This window comes from Artibeus jamaicensis, unplaced genomic scaffold (assembly GCF_021234435.1).
Source record: "Artibeus jamaicensis isolate MK-2021 breed Jamaican fruit bat unplaced genomic scaffold, CSHL_Jam_final scaffold_1964, whole genome shotgun sequence".
Taxonomy (NCBI): domain Eukaryota; kingdom Metazoa; phylum Chordata; class Mammalia; order Chiroptera; family Phyllostomidae; genus Artibeus; species Artibeus jamaicensis.
This window is the reverse complement of record NW_026522030.1, coordinates 6,922,461-6,937,167: the sequence shown is the minus strand read 5'-3', so window position 1 is coordinate 6,937,167 and position 14,707 is coordinate 6,922,461. Positions and strand designations below refer to the sequence as shown.

Genomic DNA, 14,707 nt, shown 5'->3' with positions numbered 1-14,707 from the left:
GATGATGGGCCTCTGAGACCTCTCCAGACACAGGAGGAAACAAATTCACATCAACTGTCCAATTGGAACTGGGAACCCATCCCAGACAGATGGGGAAATGCAACAGAAAAGCCTGGCTAGGCCCCTGAGCGCTGCCCAGCTTTCCTCCCAGTCACCGTGGGGAGGCCGCCCCTCCCCCATGTGTCCTTTGCATAGCCTTGCAGCTGAACTCTCCATGTTTCACCCTGTGCCACAGCAGAGCTGGGAGTGGGTAGGTGGGTCCCCAAGGCCCAATGGCCGGTACCCAGCCTGGGTCGTGCAGCACCTGAGTGACAGGGACGCCTGGGCTCTTTGTGCTCTGCCCTGCGGCTCTCTTCCCGCCCTCCCCCCGCAGTCCCTTGACAAACTGGGCCCTCCAAGGGGAGCGCAGGAGGGTGCTTGGGTGGCACCCAAGTTCCTACAAGCCCGAGTGGGGGGAGAGGCTCCCACACGTCTGTCTTCTGATGACTCTCCTCCTCCACCTGGGAAACAGGGGCAGGTTCCAGTGCTGGGTACCACCTGGCCCTCAGTGGGGATTCACCCTGCCATCCTTCATCCCCCATGAGGTAGGAGGCTTGCTTGAGGCCATACAGCTGGTGATGAGTGTCAGGATTCAAACTCAGCCACCTGCCTCCAGACACCTCAACCGAGGACAGGATGGAGGTCAGAAGGGCTCAGCCGATGTGGCCCTCGGAGGCCACCTCCCCCAGGGCCTGCTTCTCCCGGTTGGGGGAGCAGGCACAAAGAGAAGGGGCTTGTCAAAGGGCACCCAGTGATCTGCTGGGCCCCTGGACTCGGAGAAAACCGGAACTGCTTGGCTGTGATGGCCACACCCAGGTTGTCTTACCAGCCCCTGCCCCCCCCCACCTGTAGGTCCCCAGGGGTGTGATGCTAACCCCAGTCCTTTCTCCATCTGTTTCCACCTCTTCTGCCCCCCACTGTCATGCCCAAGCCTACAGCTGCAGCCCCTGCTGCCCTCACCCCACCTCCAGTTCTGCCCTCTGGTGCTGCTCTGCTGCCTGCTGAGCTCCCCTTCACGGCCCTCCCACTTGAAATGGGGGGCTTTCTGTTGGAAGCAGTGTGGGGGGCTTCCCACGGCTACCCGTTTACCCTGAGGCTGGAGACATCAGCACTCTGGAAATGCTGGAGTCATGGATGAGGGAAAAAGGAAGTGGGGGAAATGGGAATGTAGGCAGTGAGCTTTTTATAGGCTCCTATGCTGAGCTGGCCTCCAGCTCACTGTTCCTTCAGGAACATGGAAATAAATGTGTTCCCTAGAACTCGGCTGGCCTGCCGGCACGTGGCGCCTGGAATGTTCGTTCAGAGATGTGAAAGCTCTGGGGGGAAAGAGGAGGAAGGAATTGTTTTTCTGCCCATCGAATAAGTCTTTAGGGCTGAAAAGAAGAAGAAAAGAAAAAGACATCTTTTTTCCGCCCCTGTGGAGGGGAGAGGCCTTAATGTTGGAAGGGGGATTATGATCAGCCCCTGCTCCCCAACCCCCCATCCCCACCCGCCACCCTGGCTCTTCCTGGAGATGAAGGAGTCATTGCTTCATGTTCCGTGGTCGTCCTGCCTGGAATATTAGATTTTCCATGACCCAGCCTGGCCTCCATCCCACTTACAACCCCTTGGCTCCCTCTCCCTGTGTGGAGGCAATTTCTGGGACCAAGACGCCTGCTCCAGGTTCAGCTTTCTCCAAATCCATTGTCCTGATTTCTGAGGTGCCTTGTAAAACACTTTTTTTACCCCCTCACTCCTCCTTTGGACATTTAAAAAAATGGTGTTTGGTTGCTAAATCTCTGGGATATTATTGTACAAGATTTTCCAAATTGGAAAAACCAAAGTTAAGTTTAAAAAAAACAGTTTTTGTTGTTTTGCTTTGTTTTTAAATTCTGGCTGTTGTTCTACCAAGGAAGTTCTTCCACCGGGTCTGCATGACACAGGTCCTCTAAGAGTGTTTGTTCTTCCAACTGCTCCCAGGGCCTCGGATTCGTTCTGAGTCTTGGGGCCGACGTACCGTTGGTAATGACTATCACAGAAAGCTAGAGAGGAGGAGGGCTGTGCGAGGTGGCCCCAGCTCTAAGGAGAGACCTGGTCTGGTTCTGCGACACCTCATTCACCAGGACAAGGCGGAGGGACAGAGAACAGAGGAGGCCTCCCCCGGCCAGAGGCGGGGTCAGCTGCCTATGCAATACGTCATCTCAGAAAAGAAACACAAAGACCCAGCTCGAGATCAGTTGACTCTCTGTTTACATACTGTCTTCACAAGCCAGGCTCTCTGGTTCCTCGGGCGATAGGCTGGCCAGGAGCAGCTCACGACAAGTAGACTGCAGCTGATCCTTGGCATGGGAACTTCCACAGAAGGAAGAAGTGGCCGCTCGCAGCCTGGTGCTGAGAAATGTGGAGCCTCCGATGCCAGCACTCGGAAAGCACCGAACTGCGGGACCGCGGCGCGGGCTGCACTCAGCCCTGTGTGACAGCAGCCGATGATGAAGAAGTTCAAGGGGCAAGGAGCAGTTCCTTGCACCTGCAAGTGGCAGTCAGTCTGCTCTACTGGGAAGGCCAGGTGGCACTGGGCAGTTTAGCTTCTGTTGATAGAGTTTCCAGCCATCTGAGTAACCCCAGGCAGATCTGCAGATAGGCTGGCTGGGTCCCCCCAGGGCCTGCCTTCCCCACCCCAGGCGGGGGGCTGTCCTCTTCTGTAACAAGGCTGCTGCTGGTCAGATCGACTTTGGGGACAGTCTGGGCGAAGCTGTACCTTGCCAGTGGGTCTGCAAGTGGGGGAGGCTTCCAGAACCCACTGTGTTCTCTATCATAACCTTCTTTGCTGGTGTGTATTTAGGGTGAACAAGGGGTTCCAGGTGTGTCAGGAGACCCCGGATTCCAAGGAGACAAGGTAATTTTGGCCAGTTCCTCCCTCCTGCTCTTCCCTGGCCCTGGCTTTCTCTCCCAGGGCCCATCGAACCCCAGGACCTACCCGCAAGATAGCTTCCTTTCAAACAATCCTGTCTTTTCTGTCCTCAGTCCATGCTCTCAGCATGTCCTTCCTGCACTGTACAGACCCTCCAAGTTATTTCCAGGCCCCCAGTCTCTTCCCTCCCAGTCTGCCTGCCTCACTGCCACACACTTGTTCCCCTGAGGGCACAGCTTTGCTCTCTGCTCACAAGCTCTCCATGGCTGAGTGGGCCCCTCTGATGCCCTCTTGTCCCTCATCCCTGCAGCCCCACTGACCTACCCACTGCTTCTCTAGGCTCTGCACACGATGCTGCCTTGCCTGGTATACCCTCTGCCCGGCCTTTGCTCGGCCCAACCCTGCCCCATTTTTTAGGACCTGCTCCGATGCCATTTTCTCCATCTGCTCGGGGCGTAGCCATTTCATTTTCTCAGCAGCCTGAGCAGCCTGTTTGAGCTGACCCGTGGCAGTGCCCTTCTCCCCTGGTAGCTGGGCCCTTGTGCTCAGCCCCCGGCCAGTAGTATGCTCACCAGACTGCCCAGTGTGGCTGTACTCCGGGTCCCGCATGGAAGAGTGAATGTCAAGGGCATGTCTGAGTGAGTGAATGAGTAACCGGCCTTACCAGCTGATGAGCTGAGGCGGCCTGCCGCGGCCGGATCCTCTCGGCCTGTGTCCCGCACCATGTGGCCACATCTGGACCTCACCCTGTCAGGCAATGAGGCCCAGATGTGGCCAGCGCTCCCTCTTCCCCTTCCTCCCTGCTGGCTGGCCTGTCCTGACCCAGCCTCGATGTCTCTGGGTTGCCAGACACGCAGGCCTGGCTGCTTCTCCTGCTGGGCTCCAGTCTTCAGACTTCCCCAGTCACACAGGGTGCTTCCGGGCTTGCTGGAGCCCCAGGGTCCCAGGTTTCAGAATGACCTGGGAAAGTGAGGGGGGAGCCCGTCCTTCCCAAAGATGGGTGTTCCCTGGGCCTCAGGCTGGCAAGGATGACCCAGCAGCTGTTCATCTGGCTATTTCAGTTTCTCACTAACCCCAGCCTCCGGGTCTCTTCCAGGGGAGCCAGGGATTGCCGGGGCTCCCAGGCGCACGGGGGAAGCCAGGGCCTATGGTAAGTACCTTCCATTCTGAGACCCCCAAACCTCACAGTGTCTGAAAGCTCACCCAGGACCTCACTTCCTCCTGTGGCAGGTCTGGGAAGCGAGCAGGGCAAGGCGGGTATGGAGGTTCACCCACTTCATGGATGAGGACCCTGAGGCCGGGGGGCTAGGAACTTACCCAGCGTCACAGATAGGCCTCAGTCGCTGGCAAGAGTCTTGGGCTCCCCATACCTTATAAACAATAGCAAAGTAATTAATAATAGCAGTGGGCGCCATTTATTTATTGAATATTACTGTGTATCCCATCTTTCCCAAACCTCCCTGAGGTTAGAGAATTATTATTCCTCCCATTTTACAGGTTGGTAAACTGAGGTTACACAAGGTAAAGTGACTTGCCCAGTTTCCCATAGCTAGTAAGTATAGGAGGCACGGTTTGAACACGCAGCTCTTCTAGTTGTCTAGGCAGGTTTCATTCGTATACTCCTGAGCATTTCCGGCCACTCGCAGGCAGGGGAATAACGCAAGGGGTCAGCAGCAGCTGAGCCCTCATTTACCCCCACCTCGCCGTAATCTCTTCTCTTCCACAGGGCAAAGTTGGAGACAAAGGGTCCCTTGGGTTTCCTGGGCCCCCTGGGCCCGAGGTATGTGATGCCCTATTTCTCTGTCTGGCTGCAGTTGGGACTGGGTGCTGTCCTTGGGAAATCAAGACCCTGGGACAAGGAAATATTTGCCTGAGATTGCACAGCAAATGAGAGATGGGGTTGGGACCAGAAATTCCGATGCCGGCCATCTTGTCTGCCTCCGCCTGATTCCAGTTGTATAAGTAGAGCCCTGGGAGTAGATCCGTGTGAGAATTAGCGTAGGCATGCTAGACATTCCTCATGAAATGGAGTGAAGCAGCTGGGGGGGCTCTCTTTGCCCCCCACCCCCACCTTCTCTCTAATTTGGGGACTTTCTCTGGAGACACAGGCCGAGCAGTGGGAGGGCCGTGTCTCTCCAGGGTCTTCGGTACCCCGGTCCTCTGGGGGTCTCCACCAAGCCCAGCCAGAGTCCTGCCCACCCTCTGCTCCCTGGCCTGGGGCTTGCTCATCTGCCAGGCCTCAGAGACAAAAGTCTGGCTCTGCCGGGCTCTCCAGACCCTTCCAAAGATCACTCCTGGAAACGCCCTGATGGATGAGGGAGTGTTTCCTGAAAGCTACAAGTTCTGACTTTCCACTGTTTTGACTTTGGCCGTGTGACACGATCCTATCTTTAGACAAATGGACTTGGCCCCTCTTCCATGGCCCTGACTCCTTCCCCTGGTCACTGTGGAAAAAGACTTCTCCACGAGTCCGGGTTTTCCCAGCAGCCTGGCCAGTGCGGCTGGAAAGCAAGCTCCCTCACAGTTACTAGGCTCCACCTCGTGCCAGGAGGCTGTGTAGCATCTTTAGGGTGCAAACTTGTTGAGTCCCCACCACAGCCTGTGGGAGGTGTTGCTACCACCAAGGACATGTGAGGAAATGGAGTCACGGCACAGGAAAGGGACTTCCTCAGTGTCCCTGCTTCTTGCGGCAAGTAGGATTGATTCTGGCTCTCTCGTGGGTCCCTGGAAGCATCTGCGGTCTGCCTGTCCCAGCTCTGCGATCTGTTTGGATTGGCTGGCACAGACGGTGGCTCTGCTCGGCTGAAGACAGAAGCTGCTGAGCTTGTCAGCACCTCCCCGGGTCTTCGCCTCCTTTCCCAGAGACCATGGGTGGGAGCTTCGGCTCCCCGGCCCCTTGCAGAAATGATCTTTTACTCATTAGTGAGCTCCATCCATGTGAGCGCCAGAATCTGGTCAGTCCCCCAAGTTCTCCCTGGAAAGGGAGACACCCCAGGCAGACTTGTTTTCCTGGGACGCCGGACCCAAAACCCTTTGGGGTCTTTTTTTTTTTTCCTTCCAATCCTTACCCGAGGATTCATTTATTAATTTTAGAAAGAGAGGAAGTGGCAGAGGGAGAGAGAAAGAGCGAACGCTGTTATAAGAGAGAAATATCAGTTGGCTGTCTCCCTGACCAGGAATCGATCCCCTAACCCTTTTGTTCAAGGACAGTGCTTCAATCAACTGAGCCATCCAGCCAGGCCCCAACATACTTTTGGATGCAGATTTTCACTGAGCACTTACTAGGCACCAGGCACTGAGCTAGGGGAGGCTTTGCTCACCTTGTTCCCTTTGAGCCTCAGAAGAGCCCTGTAAGGTGTGTGGTACTGGTCACCATTTCACAGATGAGCCTTTCCAAGTCACAGCAAACCACACTCCTACCTGCAGGATCCCTGCCATCCGAGGAGGGCACTTCTCAGAGCATGAGGTGGCTGGATCTGGGCAGGCCCAGGACTTGAGAAATCCTGGGCTAGACAACTTTGTACGTGCTTGTTTCTGTGCTAAATACACTCGGCAATATTCCATTTCCTTCTCTCAGCACCTGTCCCGGGCACAGGGCTTCAGCCAGCATCCCTGCTTCAGAATCAGTGAACCCCTGTTCTAGTTTGCTGCCCTGTGCAGGGCCACGCCCCCTCAGGATGGGGTGGAAGCCCAGGTCTGTGTCTCCATCCCCGTCCCTGTCCCTGTGGGTGACCCTGCTCTCTGCCTCCCCCCAGGGATTCCCTGGAGACATCGGCCCCCCTGGGGACAACGGCCCAGAAGGTGTGAAGGTGAGTCCTGCCATCAGCAGCCCAGCTCGTGGAAACCACAGGCGTCCTGGGCTGGCTCCCTGGAGGGGGAGTCTTGTCAGCCTGAGATAGACATGGCGGTGCTGCCTCTGTGACCCCTTTGTGTTTCCTTCTCACCAGGGTAAGCCCGGAGCTCGAGGCCTGCCGGGACCCCCGGGGCAGCTGGGGCCCGAGGTAAGACCGCCTGGCTCTGCCCCTGTCCATGCTCCCCCAGCCCCCAGCCTGCTCTGTCCTACATCCCTGAGGCCTGGGCTGGGGGCGGGGCCTCAGTCAGGACACAGCCCAGGGCAGCCTTTGTCTCCCCCTCCAGCCCATCCCTGACAGCCCTGCTCTGTGACCTTTCCGGGGGGCCTTCTCTGCCCTGGGCTGGCAGGTGGGCCACTCCTTCCCTCCCCATCTACCCCACTGCCCTGAGGCTTCTTTCTCGGAGCCCCTATCACTGCTCCCGCCCAAGGTGGCACAGGTTATTGGGGCATTGGTATGGGAGGGGAGGAGTTTTCGGCTTTGTCTTACAAGTGAGGCCCTGAGACCCGCAGGAGTGAAGAGACTGTGACCAGTCCCACAGTCAGTGGCAGGCAGGGCCAGGACTCAAACACAGGTCTGCCTGAGCCCAAAGCCCGTGAATAGCATGACCCAGACCCTGTTTATTGACTGGGAGCTGCCTGGGGCACCCTCAGAGAAGCACACGGCTCACACAACTAGTAGGCGTCAGAGAGATCTCTTATTTACTGGCACACGATGAAGCTGATTGATGAGGTCCCTGCTGGCCTCCTGGGGTGCCAGCTGGAGGGCTGTGGGGCACTTCACAGGCAGGCCCCCGATTTTGCACACACACGAGTACCCCTCTACCACCCACCTTGGCTCGGGCCCCAGGGCCCCGGGACACACAGCCTGGGTGAGGGTGCAGGAGGCCCAGACGCAACATGACCACGGGCAGGCATCCAGCTGGTTCTGGGTCTGGCAGGGTCCCAGCCCCGGCTTTGGGAGCCACCACATGAGGCTCCTTTCCTGGAAGCTGGGGCAGGGGGGCAGCTCTGACGAGGGCCCCGTGGTCAGACCTGGCATGCCAGAGGGACCGGTTTGGAGGCTGCCGGTGCCTGTGGTAAGGCCTGGAGAGTCTCCGTGGGCCAGAAATGGGAAGGGGGGCTGGGCAGAGAAGAGAAAAATGGCACTAGCCATGTGCTGTCATCTATACTCATTACCATGCAAGGGAACCCTCAATGGGCCTGCCACTGGCTCACGTCTTCCCTGATTCATGCATCCGCTCATACATGCACTCACGTCTCCATTTCTTCCTTCTCATGCCCCTCCCTTCCTTTCCTCACGTCTGCTGGACCCTGTGCACACACCCATCTGGAGTGGTGTGTGGGGAGTGGCTTCTGAAAAGCCTAAGAGTCCATCGCTGTCCTCCAGGAACACAACTTAAGCCAGTCGTTATACTTTAGGATGATCCTCTTCACTCCGCCCCATGTTACAGACAGGGAAGCTGAGGCACGGTGAGGCTAAGGTCTGCCAGCAAGTGAATGGCAGAGCTCAGAATAGAAACCGTGTCTGTGAGCTGCAGCCTGGGGCTCCATTCCCACAGCACGCAACAGGGTTTGACTTTCCTGCCAGCACTGCCATGAACCCGGGCCGGTCACATTCAGATGGCACTGAGGACCCCACTCACCTGGAAGTTCCCGTGGGGACATGGTGCCTGTGTCCTCGGTGTGGCTAGGCAGGGCGCCCAGGTGCTGTTTCTCTGGGTCCAGGAGGGCTCTTTTTGGTACACTCCTTTCTCTTCTTACAGGACAAGTTTTCCAAGAGTCCTGCTGGATTAACCTTCTCCTTTTCCCCTCTCTTGTGTCTCCTGACTCTAGGGTGATGAGGGACCCATGGGGCCACCTGGGGCTCCTGGCTTGGAGGTGAGTGTTGCTGGCCTGGGATGTGCTGGAGTTGAGCCAGCTGAGCAGAGCCCGGCAAAACTGGGTGGTGCTCCTACCGAAGTTGTCAGTGGGAGCCTCGGCCAGCCAAGGGGGGGGCCAGATCTTACGGGAGGGAAACCAGGGGCAGAAAGCTGACCTCCATCCTTGCCCACCTACTGTGTGCTATTGCTTTGCATCCATGGTCTCATTTGAGTCACCCATAAGAGAGGCACCGCTTTTCTTCATTTCACTGGGGGCCAGCGAGGCTCAAAGAGTGAGGTTTAGCTCACATGTCACTGCCAGGAAGCAGGTCATCCTGCCTGGGACCCAGGCCTGTGTCCTTTTGCTCCAAGCGGCCTTCTGGGAGGTGCTGGGCCTGCCCTCAGCCCCCGCCTTCACCCCCGTGATCACATCCAGCAGCAGTTCACAGATATTTTGGTCTAGGGCCTCTTGGTACCCAAAACTAATTGAGGATGCGAAATGCTTTTCTCTGTGTGGGTTACATCCAACCTTATTAGTCATTAAATGGAGAAATTAGGAATGTATTTGTAAATCCATTGAAAATGAATCATGAGTCCATTTCATGCTACCAAAAATACTAGTCAGTAAAAAACAGCTCTACTTTTCCCAATCGAAATACTCTAGTGAAGAGAGTAGCATCGTTTTACCATGTTCCCGTTCAATCTGCTGACCAGAGCCCGTGTCTCATGACCTCACTCACACTCTCGAGAGTGTGAGTGACTCAGGCAAAGGACATCGTAGTGTGATCGTGAAAATGGCTTTGACCATGTGCGTCTACTGGAAGGGTCTCAGGGACCCAGAGGGACTCCAGCCCACATTCTCAGGACCGCCAGCGTAAACCGTCCCCACCCCCGAACCCTTTATCTGCTGTTCTGTCCCTTCCCTCAGTCCTTGAAGCCAGTGTGGTCTCCCCATTTATAAATGAGATCAGCTGGGGAAGGGGGACTTTCCCGAGGTCGCACAGCTGCAGACCTTCCCTGCATCCCCAGAATAGCCTGTGGACACCGGGGCTCTGCATCCCTGCCCCCTACCCTGGGCACTGTGGCCCTCCCCTGTGCCAGGTCCCGGGACCCCAGCAGGGCTGCCCCGCCAGCCTCCTTTCACTCCTGTCTTTCTGTTGCAGGGTCAGCCTGGCAGGAAAGGGTTTCCTGGGAGGCCTGGCCCCGATGGCTTGAAGGTGAGGGGGCTCGGAAGGGACTAGGCTGAGGAAGAGGGAGGGGAATGCCTGGGTAGGTGAGGAGAGAGGGGGAGCCAACATACAATGACCCAGGACGAACCCTGAACTCCATGGCCAGCTGTGATATGGAGCTGGGGAGGAGAGTCCCCATTTTTTACCAAGTACTGGTAACCCAAGAGAAAACGGACATGATCTAAATGTCCCACAGTGGGAGAGAGCTCAAGTAATGGGATACCAAGCCGCCACCACAGATTGTGTGGTGGAAGGTTTTACGAGATGGGAGAGTGCCTGTGGGCGTGGTGGCGGTGGGAGCCAGGTTGTAGAACGAGGCGTCACGGGCCGTCCTTGCCTGTAACGAGCTGCTCGCGCTGCGTCCCAGCGCACTCAGAGCAGGGGCTCCTGTGCGGACGGCATCGCCTCTGGGCCCTGGGATTCTGGGAGATCCCCACTTTCTTCTCTGAGCCTCTGTATTTCCCCATTATGCACAATAAATACGTATATTTGGTAACAGGGTTTCTTTTTTTTTAAGCTTTGAAAAAGGACTGGCCTGGGTAGGACCCTCAGTGCAGGGGTAGCCTCACTTCACAGCTTTCCAGGGACTGCCCCCCTTGCACCCCATCACTGGAGGGGCTGGATTTTTCCAGCCACCTTGTGACTGAGCCAAGTTTACAGCTGAGCTAGTTTACAGAGGATTAGGGCAGAGCTGGGGGTGGGGGCAGGTCGTCTACGTTTCCTCGGGGGGGAAATGGCCCGCTGTCTGTCTGGCCCCTCTGGGTTTCACAAGCAGAGGTCTGAGGGAGGAGCTGGGAAGGGGGAGGCTGGAGCCAGAATTACAAAGAGCCACATCCAGTTGTGAGCCAAAGTCCTGGCTGGTCTGAGGCCCTCTCCTGCCCTCTGAGACCGCGGCCTCTCTCCCTCCGACACCCATTGGGTTTCTGTGGTGGGAGCGATGACAGGGCTCGGGTGGATTTATCCCACGGTTCTCCTGGCCTCTGCCCAGCTCATGCTGCGGGGTGACCCCGGTGGCCGTGGCTGCCCAAGGAGCAGGAAGCATGGGTAAACGCCGACAGACGGGGTCGCAAGAGACCACCAAGCTTGAGAGCCAGCAGTAGCCTTGGAGACGAACGAGTCTGGTCTCCCTTATTTGTAGCCGAGGAGGCTGGGCCGAGAGCAGAGACGAGACCCGCCAAGGTCGCCTGGGATCTGGTGGCAGAGCCCTGACGGGGTTGGGGTCCAAGACCCAGGGGCCCAGGCTCCCCAGTCCATACTCGTCCTGCAGTGAGGTGACTTGTCGCCACAGGAACAGGGATTCGGTCCGTCGGTCAGACTGAATTTCCAGTTCTAGCCTGGCCTCTGGCTGTGTGGCCTCGAGCAGGTCACTTCTCTGAGATTCGGTGTCCACCTCCACAAAATGCAGTGGGTTGAGGAAGGGCCCACGTGTGACGTAGACATCAAGGTGCCAATTAACCTGCCAAGGGTCACTCAGAGGACACGGGTGGCTCAGTTCATGTCTAAGGCCAGAGGGTCTGTCCCAGTGTCCCTTTGTCCCTGCCATTTGTTTGGAGTCTCCAAGGCCACACTGTGGCGATGAGGTTCCCTGTCCCTCCCCGGCAGTAGGGACGAAGGCTAGTCAGGTGGCGTGTTCTCCAGGAGGCCCAGACTCCTCCCAAGTGACCCCCTCTGCTTCTTCTCAGGGGGAGCCAGGCAACTCTGGACGGCCGGGACCTGTTGGTGAGCAGGTAAGTCAACACCAGTCTCTGAGTGTAAGGGCTCTCTTTACTGAGCACTTACTATGTGCCAAGCCCTTTGGTAAGCTGTCCACTTGCACCCCACATTCCTTCCCATCCCAGCTCCGGAGGTATGTTCACTTCTTTCCCTCTTTCGTTGATACGGACGCTGCGTCTCAGGGAGGTGAAGTCACTGAACGACAGAGCTGTCGACCAGAGTCACCCGGGCCTGATTCCCCACGGCCTGATTCTACAGATGTTTCTGGGGCCTCTGCCCAAAGAGGTGACGTGACTTTGCTCCCAGAGCATTGAAACTGGAAAAGCCCTTTAATCATGGGCATCTGTGCTTGACCTACAGATGGGAGGCTGGTGGCCTTAGAGGCGTAGCCACTTGCCGGGGGCTCTTGGTAGGGCAGCCCTCGATGATAAAGAACGAAGTTCAAACCAGTGGCTCTGGCTACGTAAGAAGCCAGGCCATGGTCTAAAGACAGCAGAGGTTGCGAGCAGTTATTTAAAGGAGGTTTGCGGATCACACCTGCATTAACATTCCCTAGCAGGGGTGTTCTACTTGCGGTCCAGGTTGGCTATGAATGTGCCTAACACAAAACTGTAAATTTACTTAAAGCTTTATGAGATTTTTTTGTGATTACATGTCACAACGTATTTAACGTGTGGCCCAAGACAACTCTTCTTCCAGGGTGGCCCACAGATGCCAACAGGTTGGACAGCCCTGGCTAGGGCCTTGGCGCTAGAGAGAAGCAGTTCGAAAGTGCCGGGCGGGTGGACAGGTGGGAAGATGGCAGTCCCCTCCACTCCCTTCGAGAAAGACCCCATCCCCCAAACCCTCCGAGGCTGCCTCGGTCCAGAGGAGGGATGATGCTGGGGACCCAGAGGAATTTGTCTCCACCGAGAACCATCAATGGCGTGAGAGCCGCACTCTATGGGCTGCCTCACCAGGCCTGCAACATCTGTTGGGGGGAAGAAAGGAATTAAAGCGGGGAAGGGGGGAGGGCTGGGTTTTTTGAAAGGTTTCCAGTGTCATTTGAGCGCATTCTGTGGGAAGCCCAGGAGTTTGGAAGGGCTGCTGCGGCCTGGACATATTTCCTGATTGGAAAAAAAAAGGCAATACGATCAGCAAATTTAATTTCATAGTCATGCTGATGGTCGGGCCCTCAGGAAACAGAGACATGGAATCCTAGAATGTCAGAGAACAGAAGGGCCTTGGAAATCACTGTATTCCGGGGTCCTAATTTTTTGTGTGTGCCTTGGGTCCCCTCAGCAGACCAGCAAAACTCGTGGGCCCCTTACAAGAACAAAGCGCTTAAGTGCAGAAAATACAAAAAAAAAGGATACAAGGAAAATCAATTCTATTGGAATACAGTTGTGAAAATGTGTGCAGATGTGATCTACTCCTAGACACGCTTCTTTATTAGTGCAGTCAATAATGAGATCTAGCAGCAGGTCTGATAACCTCAATTTCACGGTGGCGACCAGCCTTAAAGGTACATTTTGAAGCCCCTGCAGTACTATGACATGTCAGTCTCTGTGACAGGTGCAGCCTCTTTATCATCACAGGATTGGCTGCATTTATCAGGCAACTGTCAGGTACGAGGCCCTATGCCAAACGCTTCCTGCACCAGCACCTGCACTTCCCCCAGCACCTCTGCAGTGGGAGGTGTTATCACCCCACTTCACACGTGAGGAAACCAGGCTCTGAGAAGCAACGTGCCCAAGATCTCCCAGGCAGTAACATGAGAGGGCTGATACGCAGGTCTGCTGGATTCCCAAGACCTGCCAAGAGGGACTGGAAAACCCTCTGACCTCTGCTTTCGAATAGGTTCTTACAGCGCAGCTAGCTTGCCAGGCCCTGTCCCTGGTGCTAGGGACACTGATGATTACAAGGCGTGGGCCCTGCCTTTAAGAAGCGCTTTTCCGGGGGAGGTCAGGCATGGAAGCACCTAGCCCTGAGTTGTCTGACCCACAGCTGCCTTGTTCCTAGTTGCTTCCCCAGCACCTGGCCAAATGTCATGTGAGAGAAGGGAGGGAGGGAGAGAAACTCCCATAGCAGACAGTGGCTCTTTATCTGTAGACAAAGAGAACCAGGCAGCTTCCCCCACCTCGCATCAGGGACTCAGATCCTGCCCATGCAGTGGCCACTGCAGGTGACCATACTGCCCCCTCCCCCGTGCTCTCTGTGGGGCCAGCCGGAGAGGAGCCAGTGTGCCTGCAGCTGTCAGAGCTGCTTCTCCACCCGGCCCACCAGGTGGAAGCCCTGGGTCTCTGCCACTGGCCTTCCGGGCCAGTCTCAGCTCCACCCGCAGGACAGGCCTGCTGGGATGTTCCAGGACAGTGCCCCGGGGGGGGGCGTCCCAGAGATGCTGGGGGGGCAGGGGAATGGGGTACTCGCTGTATGGCCTTTATTCATTAGGATCCTGTTTGGCTTCTTGTTTGAGGTTTATTACCCGCCTGCCTTCCAGGACCCAGCAACCCATAAATTTAAAGTAGCTATGAAATTTGTTTCCCTGGGCCAGTCGGGCAGCAGCCTTTTAACAGAGCAGCTTTTCTTCCCTCCACCAGCCTCCTCTAAATGTCCGACTGCTCCCTTGCGGGGAGCTCAGGCCTCTGTCTTAACCCTGTGCCCTTTCAAAATCAATTAGAATGGGATGGGAGGGAACGAACATTTACTGAGTGCCTGCGTGTGCCACCCATTATCTCCAGGACTCGAGCAACCCCGGGACATAGGTAGCTTTACCGAGAGCCCTCCATTCTGCAGACGAGACTCAGAGGGCCTCTGTCATTTGTGCACACACCTGAAGATTCAGCAACGATGGCATAGATAAAGTGCCAGGGGCCAGCCGTTGTTATCCACATTGCTATCACCTGAAAATGCTCTAATTTGTTTTTCTTAAAGTAAGTGGTTGCAAAAGTCAAATACTCAGTTATTTTCTGTGGCTTATTAGCCATGACCTCATCATACATACCTTGTATGTCACTCTCTTACCTTGCACTTCAACCCCAAAGGGTCTCTGAGCCCAGAGAGCCAGGACCCTCCACAGTAGTGATGGTGCCGAGGGACCAGGGAGATCCGTGTCCCGCTCACAGCCACGTGCTTTGGAGGCCCC

At 56.3% G+C, this 14,707-nt stretch overlaps 1 protein-coding gene across 4 annotated transcripts in view; it reads left to right on the top strand.

Annotated features, from left to right (window-relative positions):
- Nucleotides 1-14,707, top strand: part of COL27A1 (collagen type XXVII alpha 1 chain) — a 128,327-nt gene that overhangs the window by 61,895 nt on the left and 51,725 nt on the right. For all 4 annotated transcript variants that reach the window (XM_053656263.1, XM_037139478.2, XM_037139479.2 and 1 more), the window contains exons 17-24: nucleotides 2,861-2,914; nucleotides 4,026-4,079; nucleotides 4,656-4,709; nucleotides 6,685-6,738; nucleotides 6,877-6,930; nucleotides 8,616-8,660; nucleotides 9,805-9,858; nucleotides 11,553-11,597. In XM_053656263.1, coding sequence (XP_053512238.1) covers nucleotides 2,861-2,914; nucleotides 4,026-4,079; nucleotides 4,656-4,709; nucleotides 6,685-6,738; nucleotides 6,877-6,930; nucleotides 8,616-8,660; nucleotides 9,805-9,858; nucleotides 11,553-11,597 — 414 coding nt within the window. The remainder of the gene's footprint in view (nucleotides 1-2,860; nucleotides 2,915-4,025; nucleotides 4,080-4,655; nucleotides 4,710-6,684; nucleotides 6,739-6,876; nucleotides 6,931-8,615; nucleotides 8,661-9,804; nucleotides 9,859-11,552; nucleotides 11,598-14,707) is intronic.